Raw genomic sequence first — 16,580 nt, 5'->3', positions numbered from 1 at the left:
TCTCAGATTGATCCTTAAAATAAAAAGATTCCCAACTATTTCAAAAGGCTGATGGTGAGAAAAACAGCTAAAAAGTGTTTCGTGTTCCTTAGAAGTGTTACATAAATTCAAAATATACGACAATCTCCACATACATTAGTATCGATAAGCATTCAAATACTCCTTTATAAAAGGTCATGTTGCTCAAGATTTTAAATCTTGAATTTTTATAGAGAGATTTCTGTGTATGACAAAAAGGATTTACTTCACTGCTTACAAATATATCAACTAATTCTCATCTTCAGAACTGTAGATTTTACCATAACAATATACTAAAAACACACAACTATTAGGGAAAAAAACATACCTGCAAAGTCTATCTTGTAGCTGAATTTGGAAGTAGTAAAAGAAATGGAGCCACAAGGGTTTGTTTTGAAGCTTTTTTCGATATCTTCACTGCTAACTGAACACTGAATGTTGGTATCCGGCTTTAAGACAAACCAGAAAGTTTCATTTACCAGCTGTTCACATCAATGGCTTGGCCACAGAGGCGGTTCTGTGGTCAAAGAGACAGAGAATGGAGCGACAAGGGGAAGTGACTGATCACCTGTTCTAGTCCCCCCACACAGGGAGAATCACAGCTAAGCCAGCATGTGCAAAACAGTGTCAGGATTTCCAGCAAAGACACTCCAGCAACTGCTTTGAATTCCTCTTTCCAAGTTGATACAACTTTTGCAAATTATTGTAATAATTACAACTTCCTCACTGGCTCAAATGAAATCTTTAAGTAGGCTTGGAAGTAAAAGAGGACCACAAGCTTTTGAGTTTGGGTTCCGATTCACTAGCTGCATGTGACTCGGGATGGATTCTGTGATCTTTTCAGAGTTTCGGTCTCTTTGACTATGAGACAGGGCTTTGGAGCTGCTGGGAGGCTAAAGGAGAAAAGGTACCTGTGGCGTCTAACATAATACCTGGCAGACACAAGGTGCTTAACATGGGCTTGCTCTCTTCCCCTTCTTGCCCACCAAATGGAACTTGGAGTTGCTCGGCTGTAATGACACTACCTAACTCAGTCACACTGGCCCTCTGTACCCGCAGTGATCGCGCACTGCTTCTTCTAAATACATGACTGACAAAAACCTGGTGAAACGAAAAGGGAAAGGACTAGATGGACTTCTCATTTTTCTTTTAGTCATGCTATCTGATGTCCTTAAGGCTGGATGTCCTTCAGGGTCTGCACTGGCACACTGTGCGCCAGCAAGGTGGTGCTAAGTGGACCGGAAACCCTTCTGGTAGGTTCTAGAAAGGAGGTACCTGAAACATGTGCCACTTCCCACACTCTGCCAGGTAAAACCAGCCCCACTGGGTGTCCGACGTGTCCATCTCATCCATCTCACTATCCGTCCGCTTGGGTAAGAATTCTTCTGCTTTGTGAAACATCTCCTGAAAAGCCAGAAAGAAGTAGAAGAAATACTTTTTTTAATAACCAATGTATTATTTAGACATCATTTTTCTTCCTACAAAGTACTATATTCCAAGTGTCCTTCCCACAGTGACCCTTTGAAAATACCATTCTCTCTGGCATATTGACTCTGAAGATAAACATTTATGAAGGCTGAATATAATATCACTGCTTAACAAATAAGACAAATAATAATACTCTCAGGTAAGATATATCGATGCCCACTCAACCATTTAAATAAGCTGTGTCAATATCTATAAGCACTCCAGATTTTCAACACAGTGCCAAGAAATTTCTGTCTTATCATATGTCCACACATTCGATCAAAAGAATCCATGCTATCACAGCTCGTTAAGACCAAATACACCTGAGATTTGTTTTAAACATTCATTATTCCATGGCATGAAAAGATGTTTATAATCTATAGTGTTGAATACAAAAAAAGGTTACAATAAATAGAAATGGTATGATCCAATTTTCATAAAAAATTCACGCATACATGAATACATGCGTATGTACATGTCTATATGTGTATGTGTACACACATACAGATAAAAAGTCTGGATGGATATACGACAATTTATCATAGTTTTTTCTGAGTGTCAGGATAACAATAATGATTGTAGTAACACTTACCTGCCTCTTACAATGTGCCAGGCACTAAGTACTGTACAGGTAATAACTCATTTAGGACTCAAGACAACCCAGTAAGATAGGTATTATTATCCCGAATTTATAAATGAGGAAACTGGAGCACAGAGAGATCATACAATAGGGAAGCCAGAACCCAAACACAGGCAGTCTGGATTGAGTCTGTGCATGTACCTGCCATAGTATACTGCCTTATGCTTCATTACCAACAATCCTACAATCTTCCCTATATCAAGTAACTCATGTCCACACTATCTTTGAAAATAAACATTCTTGAGTAGAGATTGTGATGAAGAGAGGGTCACCAGAAAAGGGGTGATGAGGTTAGTCAAAGATGATTAACTTTATCTGGAATGTGTCTTCATTCCTTCAGGGCTTTTAAATAAACTAAATTTGCACCACTGATATATGAAAACAGTCCCTGTGCAAAAAGTCAAAACATTCTAGATAAATGTAAACACGTTTTTGACCATCCCTTCCTTTCTGGTATCTTCTCACTTTCCTTCTCCAGGGTTAACCAACACTATCACTTATTCTTTATCTACACATACACACACACACACACACACAGAGTTATTGGTGATTTTAAAAAAATTTTATTTCTTACATCTTCTTTCCTTTTACAAAGAATGTACACTGTTTAGGTAATTTAGAAAATAATTGCTTTAAAATTCATTACTTAAAATGGTCCATCCTGTTTCCAGAAGCTGTGTAACCTAGCATAAGTTCTGAATTACCGTATCTAGGACACAGTTTCCTCTTCACAAAATAGAGATTAAAGACTCCTTCCTCATTGGGCCATTGTTAGAAATGAGTGAGATAATGCAGTAAAGTGCTAAGTACAGTACCTGTGCTCAATGAAGGGGGCTTGTTATATTTTATTCATGTTTGGAAACTTCTCCAAGGAATGCTTTATGATTATTTTCTGGATTTTTCCTTCATGTTTTAAAGTTGATTGGCTGCTAAGAAATGAAAAATAGAACACTCTAGGATCAAGAGCTTCAGGTACAGGACCCACTATTTGCCTTATTCTTTTTAATCAGAAAATAAAGGCAGTAATTTGAAATTTGAAATTTAAGATCAGTTGTCCAGGTTAACTGTTCACAACTCCAGCTCTTCCTTCTATTATTGTTCACATTGTTCACATTGTTGGGCCATTTTACTGTGAGAAAGAAAGAAAGCAAGAAAAACCTTAGTTTAGTTTTTCTTCTGAAAATAACTCCCCAAATGTGGAAGGTTGAGTTTAAAGGTAATATAGCTAAGATAAACATTTGGCTTATGAGTTCTATCTTTTCTCTACCAGAAAAGGGAAATGAAAACAAGAAATAGGAAATAGAAAACACCCTTTATACAGTATGCACATATCATGTGTGCTTTGCTATTGTCACACTGTCCCTAAGATCACAATTAAGCCAGGTTATAAGTGTTTTACCAAAGTCCTTCCAGAACTTCCTGTCATAAATAGCTTTGGGCTGGACCTAAGACAGACTCATATTTATCACTATTTTGGAGAAGGTTGTACTATAGAAAGGTGCCCCATATAGAACATTTCTAAAACACTTCAAATTCTATAAAACTTTTTGTCTTCCATAGCCCAATGTGCAGGAGAAGTCACTATCCTCCAATTAAAGTTAGGGGGAAAACGAAGCAGAAAAAATGCAATTATTTCATCTATAATCATAGAGTCAGCCAGTGAGTTAAAATGGCAGAGTAGCAGAAGGACCCTAGGTTTGCCTCCTCCCTTGAACACAGCTAGATAAATATAGATCAATGAGATGAGGAGCTTGTTCTTTGAAAGAATCAATGAAATTGATATACTCCTAGCCAGACTTATCAAAAGGAAAAGAGAAAGGACCCAAATAAATAAAATCATGAATAAGAGAGATCACAACCAACACCACAGAAATGTAAATGATAATAAGAGAATATTATGAAAAACTGTATGCCAACACACTTGGCAATCTGGAAGAAATGGATAAATTCCTAGAAACTTACAAACTACCAAAACTGAAACAGAAAGAAATAGAAAATTTGAACAGACCAATAACTAGCAAAGATACTGAATCATTAATCAAAAAGTTCCCAAGAAAGAAAAGTCTAGGGCCAGATGGCTCTCGGGGGAATTCTACCAAACACCTCAGTTAATACCTATTCTTCTCAAACTGTTCCAAAAAGCAGAAATGGAAGGGAGACTTCCAAACTCAGTCTATGAGGCCAGCATTACCTTGATTCCAACACCAGATGAAGACATAGGGTTTTGGAATGGAACTAAAAAAAGAGAATTACAGGCCAATATCCTTGATGACCATGGATGTAAATTTCTCAATACAATACTAGCAAATCAAATCCAACAGTATATTAAAAGAATTATTCACCATAATCAAGTAGGATTTATTCCTGGGCCGCAAGTATGGTTCAATATCCACAAATCAGTCAATGTGATACACCACATCAATAAAATAAACAATAGGAACATTATGATCCTTTCAATAGATGCAGATAAAGCATCTGACAAAGTACAGCATCCATTCTCAATAAAAACCCTCAACAAAGCAGGGACAGAAGGAACATACTTCGATATCATAAAGGCCATATATGAAACACCCACAGCTAATATCATCAATGGGGAAAAACTGAGACCTTTTTCTCTATGGTCAGAAATAAGACAAGGATGTTCACTCTCAACACTGTTAGCTTAACATGGTACTAGAAGTCCTAGCCTCAGCAATCAGACAACAAAAAGAAATAAAAGGCATCCAAATCAGCAAGGAAGAAGTCAAATTTTCACTATTCACAGATGACATGATACTCTATGTAGAAAACCCAAAAGACCCCACCAAAAAGTTGCTAGAACTGATACACGAATTCAGTAAAGTTTCAGGACACAAAATCAATGTATAGAAATATGTTATTTTTTATACATCAATAATGAAGCAGCAGAAAAAGGAATCAAGGTATTAATCCCATTTGCTGCACCAAATACCATAAGATACCTAGGAATAAATCAAACCAAAGGGGTGAAAGATCTGTACTGTGAAAACTATAGAATGCTTATAAAAGTCATTGAAGATAACACAAAGAAATGGAAGAACATTTCATGCTCATGGACGGGAAGAACAAATAGAGTGCTAAAATATTTATACTACTCAAAGCAATCTACACATTTAATGCAATCCCTATCAAAATACCACCAGTAGTTTTCACAGAGCCAGAACAAACAATTCTAAAACTTGCATGGAACCACAAAGACTCCAAATAGCCATAGCTATCTTGAGAAAGAAAAAGCAAACCTGGAGGCATTACAATTCTGGACTTCAAGTTATATTACAAAACTGTAGTCATCAAAGATAGTATGGTACTGGCACAAAAACAGACACATAGATCAATGGAACAGAATAGAAAACCCAGAAACAGACCTTCAACTCTATGGTCAACTAATGTTTGACAAAGCAAGAAAGAATATCTAATGGAAAAAAATACAAAGTCTCTTCAACAAATGATTTTGGAAAACCTGACAGCCACATGCAGAAGAATGAAAGTGGACCACTTTCTTACACCATATACACAAATAAATTCAACTAGGCATGTTCTCAGAGGCAAGGGAAACAAAAGAAAAAATGAACCACTGGGACTTCATCAAGGTAAACAGCTTCTGCACAGCAAAAGAAACAATCAACAAAACTAAAAGGCAACCTATGGAATGGGAAAATATAATACCTGATAAAGGGTTAGTATCCAAAATCTATAAAGAAGTTATCAAACTCAACACCCCAAAAAACAAATAATCCAGTTAAGAAATGGCAGAAGACATGAACAGACATTTTTCCAAAGACATTCAGATGGCTAATAGACATATGAAAAGATGCTCAACATCGCTCATCATCAGGGAAATACAAATCAAAACCATGAATGTCAGAATGGCTAAAATTAACAACACAGGAAACACAGACGTTGGTGAGGATGTGAAGAAAGGGGAAACCTCTCACACTGTTGGTGGGAATGCAAACAGGTACAGCCACTCTGAAGAACAGTATGGAGGTTCCTTAAAAAGTTAAAAATAATACAAACACACATATATACATGATATGCACAATGGAATATTATTCAGCCATAAAAGAATGAAATCTTGTCATCTGCAATGATGAGGATGGAGGTAGAGTGAACTATACTAAGCAAAATATTTCAGTCAGAGAAAGACAAATACCATGTAATTTCACTCAGATGTGGAATTTAACAAACAAAACAGATGAACATAGGGGAAAAAAGAGAGAGAGAGGCATAGAACAGACTCTTAGCTATAGAGAACAAACAGAGGGTTGCTGGAGGGGAGGTGGGTAGGGGGATGGGCTAAATGGATGATGGGTATTAAGGAAGGCACTTGTTGCGATGAGCACTGGGTATTACGTGTACATGATGAATAACTAAATTTTACTCCAGAAACTAATATTACACTATATGTTAACTAACAAGAATTTAAATAAAAACGAAACAAAACAAAAAACAGAATCATAGAGTTAGCAGTACAAAGAAGATTAAAAAATACCCAAGGATTCTTGAGTGTCACTTCTTCATTAAACTGCCAACCCCCATGGCCTCATTTTCATATACAGACAGTTGCACCTTCTCTCCTGTTGCCAAAGCTTACTTTGGTTGTTTTGCTTCATATACACTATGGCTCTGTCCAAAGACTTAGTTCATAAGACTAAGTCTTATGGTTTTCTACACTAAGTTTCCCTTCCAAAGGAAGGGCTATACTGTATAATAAGGCTCAAAGAGTAAGTCAAGTTTAAATTAGTAACTTTAAAATGCAATGGATCTAGATTAGAACACATTCATAGGCAATAAGAGGAATGTGTGCAAGTTGTCTATCACAGAGTAGATAATTAATACATGCTAGCTGAATTAGTGTAGCCACCATGCTAATTTTCTGTTTTTAATTGGCAGAACTGATACCTCCTGCACACCAGGTTATGAAGAAAAAAGTAGTATAACGTGAAAAAGCATTTTGTAAATTTTCAAGTGCAGTGGGTATGCTGGTGGAATCTATCTATAATGCCGCCTATTCCAAAGACAGTATTTATGGGGCCTGGGAACAGTCAACCTGGATCATCAAATAGAAAGGCTATGTGGAAAATTAGTTTAAAGTCAAAATCCCAGTGTATAGAAGAAAAATAATGTCACCTTCCAGACTGGTTAAAAGCTTTCTAATAAGTTTATTATAGTTAACAAAATACATTAGCATAAACTAGTATCTTGAGAAAAATCATATTTGGTAACGAAAACTTCCTTGTCTCTATAGAAAGAAGATCCAAAGCCTGCTATTAAAATATTAAAAATGGGGAGGAACTTTTGGAATGACAGAGTAAGGAGCTCAGTGGACCTTCTCCCCACCAAAACCACATTCTAATTGGTGAACATTATTTTAAAAAACATCAACAAAATCATCATCAATCATTTAAAAAAAAACAAAACATACAGTCTCTAGAAATTGTCCTAAGGGCATACAGCAAATGGACAAACATTTAATCAAGAAAATCTACTAAATCTCAGAACGGCAAGAGTCTGTGGCATTTGACTAAGATATAGTCCATTACCCCCATTCCACCAATGCTATGTTACAGAAGATCTACCTCAGTCATGTGTAGACAGGGGCTCCCTTTCCCTCCAGCTCCTAGTCCTGGGCTAGTTTCATCCTGGAAGGGGCAGGTTGCTAGTGTTTCTCATTTTCTTCAGCCTAGAGGTATAGGTCTATTATGAGCGGGCAACAGAGGAGACTGACCTCTTGGCTCCTCCACCTGGTCCCAGTTCATTTGGTGGAAATTCTACTCCAGATCCAGTAAGTTAAGAATGCTGAGTTCTGATTGCTATCAACCTTCATCTATCTATTCATCTATCTATTCATAAGATAGAAGTTCCAGGCCAAGAGGAGGAATTCAAGATCAGGGATGCCAATACTCCTTCTATCCAAAATCCAGGTATCCCTGTGGGAAAAGTCAGCTCCCACCCCCAACCTCAGGTGTAGCAGTACAAGGATTCTACTGAGGGAAAAGGCTTACCATAAGGACAAAGAGCTCCACATCTCTGTCTGAAGGGACTGACTTTATTTGGAACAGAAAGTAGAGAACCTCATACCTAAGAACACTATTGAAAAAAAAAAAAATGGAAATCTCAAGGAAAAACAACTAAGAAGCCCAAAGCCCTAATACAAGCCAAATGGTAGAGAATACAGAAATTTAATACAGAGAACCAGGAATAACCAAGAAAAGCCCTCCTGGAATTACAATGAACCATGAAAGTCAGGAAGGCTGTGTACAAGCACCAGGTTGTATCCACACAGGAATGATCAGAACAGGTTATGGGACAGACTTGGCAACATTTCCTAAACTGCACATGGATGGATCATCACAGGATGGAAGCCTCACTGGCACAAAGGGTTTAAACAACCTCTGAACTCATTGGGTAACTGTCCTTTCTCCACTAAACCTTACTTTCATTAAAAAAATAAAAATTAAAAAATCAGTTACCTATATGTTTGTGGGTCTATTCCTGGACTCTGTTCTGTTCTGATAATCATTTTCTCTATCTTGCTGCCAATCCTACACTGTTTTGATGACTGTAGTTTCACACTGAATCTTTAAATCAGGTAGTGTTAGTGCTCCAAATTTGTTCTTTTTCAGAACTGCTTGGCTATTCGGTCCTTTCAATTTTAATTGGGATGGCATGGTGATCTAGATCATTGCCATCTCAACAATATTGAGTATTCCAACCCATAAACGAGGTATATCTCCTAACTTATTTAGGTCTTATCATTTTTCAGTAATGTTTTATAGTTTTCAATTTATAGATCTTGCACGTCATTTATGTAAGATTCATGCCCAAGTAGTCCATATTTCTGAAATTATTGTAAATGGAACTGCATTTAAATTTCAATTTCTGATTGAGTGTTGCTTGTATTTAGAGATACATTATTTTTTGTACATGTATCTTGTATTTGGCAACCTTACTAAACTCTCTTGTATGTTCTAGATTTTTGGACACTCCATCAGATCTTCTAAGTAGGCATTTTATATATAGATAAATATAGACTCACTTCTAGCATATAGATGCCTGTTATTTCTTTTTCATGCCTTCTTTTTCTTGCCTTATTGCACTGATTATCATCTCAAGTACAATGTCAAATAAAGAATGGGCATCATTTGTTCCTGATCTTAGTGAGAAAGTATTCAGTCTTTCACTCTCAAGTTTGATATTAGATATAGGTATTTTGTAGATGCCCCTTCTGTCAGGGGTCCACACAATCACCCTCGGGCTCAAAGGAGAAAGACTCACAGGACTCAGAAATTGTTCTACTCATGGTTACAGTTTATTATAATAAAAATATACACAATGAAATAAGCAAAGGGAAAAAAGCGCATAGAGTGACATCCAGAGGAAACCATGTATAAGCTTCCAAGCATTCCCTCCCAGTCGAGTCACACAGGAAACAATTCTCCTAGCAACCATATGTGACCAGTTCAAAATGTTGCAAAGCAGGGATGCTCACCTGAGCATAGGTGTCCAGGGTTTTCACTAGGAGTTAGTCATATAAGTATATGACAGTCACCCTACAAGACTGACCTCAGCTGCTGACATTCCAGACCTCCAGAGAGAAAGCAGGTGTTAACCATAAATCACACTGCCATTGTAAATTATCTGGGTAAACTGGTATAGCATAGCTCAAGATCTCAGGCATGCAGATACATTCATTAGACAAACTATTCTAAGAGCTCAATTCTCTGGAGCTAGGGAAAGGACAGTCATTGAAAAAGGCCTTTCTTGAGAATGTACATGATTTGAGTACCCTAGGTCTACTGAGTTTGCTATTTTCTGCATACCCCTTATCAGGCTGAGCAAGTTCCCTCCTGTTCCTAGGTTGCTGAGAGTTTTTATCAGGGATACTGAATTGTGTCAAATGCTTTCCTGCATACATTGAAACGATCATAGGGTTTTTCATTTTAGTTTGTTTATATGGTGAATTACATTGATTGCTGTTCAAATATTAAACCAACCTTGCATTTTTAGGATAAACATCATCTGGTAATTATGAATTAACCTTCTTATATGTTAGACTCAATTTGCTAAAATTTTGCTTAAAATGTGTGTATCTATGTAAAAATTTGCTTAAAATGTGTGTATCTATTTTATCTATGATAAAATATGTGTATCTATAGATGTGGTAACATCTACGATGTTACCAAACATCATCTGGTAATTATGAATTAATCTTCTCATATGTTAGACTCAATTTGCTAAAATTTTGCTTAAAATGTATGTATCTATGTAAAAATTTGCTTAAAATGTGTGTATCTATTTTATCTATGATAAAATACATGTATCTATAGATGTGGTAACATCTATGATGTTACCAAACATCATCTGGTAATTATGAATTAAACTTCTTATATGTTACTCAATTTGCTAAAATTTTGCTTAAAATGTGTGTATCTATGTGCCTGGGTGGCTCAGTGGGTTAAGCTTCTGCCTTCAGCTCAGGTCATGATCTCAGGGTCCTGGGATCGAGCCCTGCATTGGGCTCTCTGCTTAGTGGGGAGCATGCTTCCCCCTCTCTCCCTGCCTGCCTCTCTGCCTACTTGTGATCTCTGTCAAATAAATGAATAAAATCTTTAAAAAAATGTGGGTATCTATGTTCATTAGGAAAGGAATATTGGTCCGTTGTTCCTTGTAATGTCTTTTGTCTTTTAATGGTTTTGGTAATCAGGGTAATGATGGCTTCATAGTATGAGTTGTGAAGCATAAACTTCTCTTCAATTTTCTGAAAGCTTGTGCAGAACTAGTATTGTTTTTTCCTTAAATATTTGTTAGAATTTACAGGGAAATCATCTACACCTGGAGTTTTCTTTGTGGGTAACCCTTTTCCCTATATGAAAACTCTTCAATAGAGTTGGGATTATTCGTGTTATTTCTTCTTGAGGGAACTTCGGTAGTCTGTGTCTTAGAATATGCCCATTTCATCTAAGTGATGGTACTGACTGACATTAAATTGTTTATAACATTCTCTTATTACCCTTTAATATCTGTAGTGATATTACTTCTCTCATTGTCAATATGGATTATTTGTATTCTTTTTCTCCTGATCTGTCTGGTTAGAGGTTTATCAATCCTATGGATGTTCCAAAAAAAAAAGGAAAGAAAGAAAGAAAGGAAAAGAAAAACAGCTTCTGCTTTCATCAGTTTTTTTGGCTTTCATTTCAGTGATTTCCACTTTAAATTTTATTTCCTTGCCCTTGCTTGAATTTAATTTGCTCTTCTTTTTCTAGTTTCTTAAGGAGGAAGCTATAATCACTAATTTGTAACATTTCGTTTCCAATATAGGGATCAAAGTAGCCCTAAATTTCCCTCTAAGTACTGTTATAGCAGCATACCACAAATTTGATACACTGTCTTCACATTTTCTCTCTCTTCGACTAATGGGTTAAAGTGGTACTTGCTTACCAAATGCTTGCAGTTTTTACAGGTCGTTCTTTTACTGAATTCTAATTTAATTCCATTTAGATCAGATAACATACTGTACATGATCTGAATTCTTTTAAATGTACTAAGACTTGTTTTACAGCCTAGAATATGGTCTATCACGTGAAATGTCCCCCATGTAGTTGGGGGAAAAAAAGTGTATTCACCTGTTGTTAAGTGTAATGTTCTATAAATGTGAATTAGGTCAAGTTGGTTGATAGTACTGTTTGAGTCCTCTGTATCCTTGCTCATGTGTACCTACTTATTCTAGCAATTATTTAGAGAGGAGTATTAAAATCTCCAACCATAATGGGATTTGTCTATTTCCCCTTACAGTTCCATTAGCTTTGCTTCATGTATTTTGAAGCTTTATTATAATCATGTATATAAATGTTTAGGATTGTTACTGATTAACTGAACTTATATCATAGGAAATGACATTCTTTATCCCTGATAATATCATTATTTCGGAAATCTAATATACCACTCAAGCTTTCTCTTGACTGGTGTCAGTGCCATAGCTCCCCTTCCATTTAGTTTTATCCTATTTGTGTCTTTATATTCAAAGTGTGTTTCTTGTAGACAACTTAGAATCAGGTCTTACTTTTTACTCTAATCTGACAATCTGTGTTCCAACTGACATGTCTGCAGCATTTACTTTGGTATGATTATTGATATGGTTAGGTTTAAGTTTATCATCTTCTTATTTGCTTTTGTTCCATCTGTTTTTGTTACCCTTTTCATCTTTTTCAGTCTTCTTTTCGATCAAATACTTTCAGGATTCCATTTTATCTCTGTTGGTGGATTAACTATAACTCTCTATGTACACAATTTTCCTTGCCTTACTTCCCATTCACTCTAAAACCCACCCCAATTTACTTTTTCTAGCTTCTGACCCAATATCTTCCACCACCATCACAAACAAGCAAACAAACAAGAAACAGCACTTGCTAGGATTTCCAATGAGCTTCCATGTTGCTAAATCCTATGCTCTTTTATCAGTCCTCATCTTACTTGACTGCTCAGTAACATTCCACAGTTTATCCTCTGTCCTATATTACTCTTTTCTTGATTTCCATGAAAGGATACTCTCTAGATTGTCTTGGATTTTTGGCCACAAGTTCTTGATCTCCTTTGTACCTTAATGTCTATGCAGCCTGTAACTTTTCAGTTCTGTGGTATCATTCCCGGCCCCTTTTCTTGTCTTTTTCAGATTCTTTGAAACATAGTCCTCAAGAATTATGATGTAGAGTTCACAGGCATTTTCGAGGAGAAATTAAAGAAATTTGTTCAGATATATCTTGTAAAGTTGAAATGTAAGAGAAATAATGATTTTTATGAAAACTTTAATTTCTTTAAAGTTACCAACTCACTATGTCATTATGTTCAGTCTGTGTTGATCAGTTCATATCAGCTAGTGTTCAGCAAATATGGTGGTGTAAAACCAAGAAAACTTTCACATCATTTTCAAACAAAGCCTCAAATCAATTTGCTTTGTTGATTATTAACTAAAGAGGCATTCCTCAGCTAAAACAGGTAAAGATCTTGATATCACTGAGAAACTGTCAGTCCAAATTTAATGCCCAACTTAATTGTGAAAAAAAAAAAAAAACAAGCTACTGACAAAATTTCTTTATTAAATGACTCAATTGGAAGTCACATACTATCAATGGCACATTATGAGAAAATTATCACATGAGTATTTCAGCATTTAGTTTGTTTTAAAATTTAACAAACTACTTGTGGAGAAACATAAATCAGTTTTTATAGCATAAATACTCTGTAATGAGGCAGAAGTACTCAACAAATTTTTGTTCTGCGTATCAGTGAAAACTCACACCACAAGGGAAGACAGTTTTCATTTAAATGATGATGCTTCTGTGAGCTGTGACATGGGCTGGAAAGGGGGCAACCCACTCAAAACTGACAGACCACAAGCTACACAAACAGCAAGAAAAGGTGTTGCTGTATCACCAAAAGGTGTTTTAAACACCTGGAACAATTATAAGTAAACAGTATGTCTCCTGATTGTAACTGAGTGTTGAAGGAAATAATGAAAATTAAGTATCAGCAAATCTCAACAACTCAGTATGTGCTCTCAAATGTGTGGAAAGAAATGGCAGTGTTTGCAAAATCACCCGTCGTCTACTTGAGTGTCAAGGAAAAAAAGTGCTGACCAGAGTTTCCAAAAGGACAGATTGGATAAAAATATTTCTTTATAATGCTGATAACACTAATAGCCATTCTTGATTTCCAGAGGCCTGCTTAAGTATATAGCTAAAATATACTCAGCATCTGAAATAACCTAAATCTACTATTTCAGGGCCAAAATTCCCAATTTTTAATGACGAGGAGAACAAGATAACCAGATTTTTCAGTCACGAAACTATGCTACAAATGGTTCGATTGCTAGGGTGTGATTCCTTCCCAGAATCTGATGGCTTTCTTCACTCATCAGAGAGTGAGACTGATTTTATTATTGTCGATATATAAAGAATCCATCCAAATGTTACAACAAAACATGAACAGATACTTTCCAGAGACTGAAGTAATCAAAGAATGACTAAGAATACATTTGCTCCTATCTTCCAAATGTTCAGGCTGGTTGAAACATTTGCTCCTACAGTTACTTAATCTTTTAAGTGTGTCAATTTGGCAACTGATTGAACACTAGGAATAGTCTTCAGGGAGAAATCTTCTCATACTTTCTCAATATGTGTTTGATCTTGGCATTCTAAAACATCTGACAGAGCCAGCAAACACCAGTTGCAAATCTTGACAATCTATAATTATAACATGGAATTTCCTAAGTTAGTAGAAATACAGGGGAAAAAAAAAAATCAGGGATGCCTGGGTGGCTCAGCGGGTTAAGCATCTGCCTTCAGCTCAGGTCATGATCCCAGGGTCTTGGGATTGAGCCCCACATCATGCTCCTTGCTTAGTGAGGAGCTTGCTTCTTCCTCTTCCTCTGCCTGCCGCTCCCCCTGCTTGTGCATGTGCGTGTGCGCGTGCACGCACTCTCTCTCTCTCTCTGTTAAATAAATAAATATGTAACCTTTAAAAAAAAATTAGTGTCTGGATCTAACCTACAGCTCAAGCTATCTGTCAACAAGTTAAATACATACTTTGTATGAGGCTGCAAAAATATCTTTTTCAATAATGAAAACATTAATTTTTTAAATACTACTTTCTTGTTTAAGATTGGTGATCTGCATGGGTGCTGAAAAGTTTGAGAAACACTGTCCTAAGGGTCTCATTTACTGCATGATTTTAAAAGCCATCCACACAGACTAAGGCCAAAACTGCCACTTCTATCCCAGTCTCCAGACCCACCTACCCAATTGCCTCACTGACTTTATTGCTTGAATGCTTCATAGGCACATTAAACCTATAGCAGGCCCAAAGCCAAATCTTGATCTCGGCCATATCTGCCCCTTTCCCAATTTCCCCACCTCAGTGAAAATATTTCATTCCTCCCAGCAGCCCATGCCAGAAACCTAGCACCCTTCATCCAAAGTGCTGCCTGAACTCATCCACCTCGGAGTCTCTCTCCCTGCCAACACCGATTTAGTCCAGATCACCTTCATCTTCACCAGGGGCTACACTGCAGCTCCCTAAGTGGTCTTACAACAGCCTTTCCAATGGCCCTCTGTTTTAGTTTTCGATCGCTGCTGGAACAAATTACCACAAACTTAAAGGCTTAAAACACCACAAATGTATTATCTTACCCCTCTGTTGGAGTCTGACATGGAACTCACTAGGCTAAAATCGCCATGGGCTTGATTCCCTCCTGGATGCTGTAAGGGGGAGTGTTTTGTTGGCCCCTCCAGGTTTTAAAAGCTACCCACATTTCTTGCCTTGTGGCTCTCTCACTTAAAATCCAAAGCCAGCACTGCTGACTACTCTTCCATAACAACATCTTTCTCTGACTCATTTTGTCTCCTTCTTCCACTTTTAAGGATGCTTGTGATTACACTGGACCCACCTAGAAAATCCAACATAATCAATCTCCCAATCACAACATCAGCTGATTAGTGATCTTCATTCTCCTTTGCTATGTAACCTAACATAGTCACAGTTTCTGGGGCTTACAATGTGGTTATCTTTGGGAGGCCGTTATTACGCACTTCCTAATACATAACTCATTTTCTGCGCAGCAGCCAGAATGGTCTTTTTTAAAAAACACAGATATGTTCCTTCCCCTTCCTATATAAAATCTTCCAATGGCTTCCCACACTTCTGAGGATGAAGTTCAAAATCCTAAACATGTGTGACAGAGCCATGCTCAGCTAGTTCCTTCCTACCTCCTGGCCTCCTCTCCTGGTTCCCTGGGTTCCAGCCACACGTGGCTTCTCTCTGCCTCAAACACCAAGTTCCTTTCTGCCTCGGGGTCTCTGCTCATGCTGTTTCTGCTGTCTAAATAGCCCTCCTCTCCTCCCATCCAACCTTCATCTGGCTAACTCTTGCTCAATTCTTCAGATCGCTGTAAAAGTGGCTTGAATTCAGAGAGCGGACACACCTGATATCCCCGTCTGATATTAACTCCCCCTATTACACATTGTCATTGTTCTCTTTTTCTTTCAGAGGTTTTGCTGCAAGTGCAGTAAAATATTATTTGTGTAATTACTGGCTTAATGTCTGCCTCCCTGCACTAGACTGCAGCCCCTAAGGGCTGGGAGCTGGTCTGTTTCATTCACCACTGTAAACGCTGAGGCTTAGAACTGACCCACTTATGGTAAGTGCTAAATAAATAGACTGGTGCTATCAGATACTATCTCAAAAGCAGATCCAACTCTTAGAAGGTGAGTTGTATAAGCCACAGACCTCAATACTCTGTGTATTTTAGACTAGGTGGGTCATACTCAGCATTTCACTCACTCCATCCTTCAAACCTGTTATGAAAGTCTGCCTCCAGCCTGTATCACAAACTCTGAAACTCCAAAAACCATTAGATTCGTTGCCTTGGCCTTGGGCTGCA

At 37.2% G+C, this 16,580-nt stretch overlaps 1 protein-coding gene across 5 annotated transcripts in view; it reads right to left on the bottom strand.

The window, feature by feature from the left end:
- The window catches only part of PARP11 (poly(ADP-ribose) polymerase family member 11), a 37,856-nt gene that overhangs the window by 16,003 nt on the left and 5,273 nt on the right, over window positions 1-16,580 (bottom strand). Inside the window, exons 2-4 of one of the 5 annotated variants that reach the window (XM_080810476.1) lie at window positions 2,941-3,051; window positions 1,294-1,422; window positions 347-467 (exon numbers count right to left, since the gene is read on the bottom strand). In XM_080810476.1, the coding sequence (XP_080666602.1) occupies window positions 347-467; window positions 1,294-1,419 (247 nt within the window). In that variant the 5' untranslated portion in view covers window positions 1,420-1,422; window positions 2,941-3,051. Of the gene's footprint in view, window positions 1-346; window positions 468-1,293; window positions 1,423-2,940; window positions 3,255-16,580 lie in introns of all 5 variants that reach the window. The other 4 variants (XM_080810474.1, XM_080810475.1, XM_080810473.1 and 1 more) reach the window with 4 other exon arrangements.

Source organism: Martes martes (genome assembly GCF_963455335.1).
Source record: "Martes martes genome assembly, chromosome: 8".
Lineage (NCBI taxonomy): Eukaryota > Metazoa > Chordata > Mammalia > Carnivora > Mustelidae > Martes > Martes martes.
This window is presented reverse-complemented; position numbering and strand designations above follow the sequence as displayed.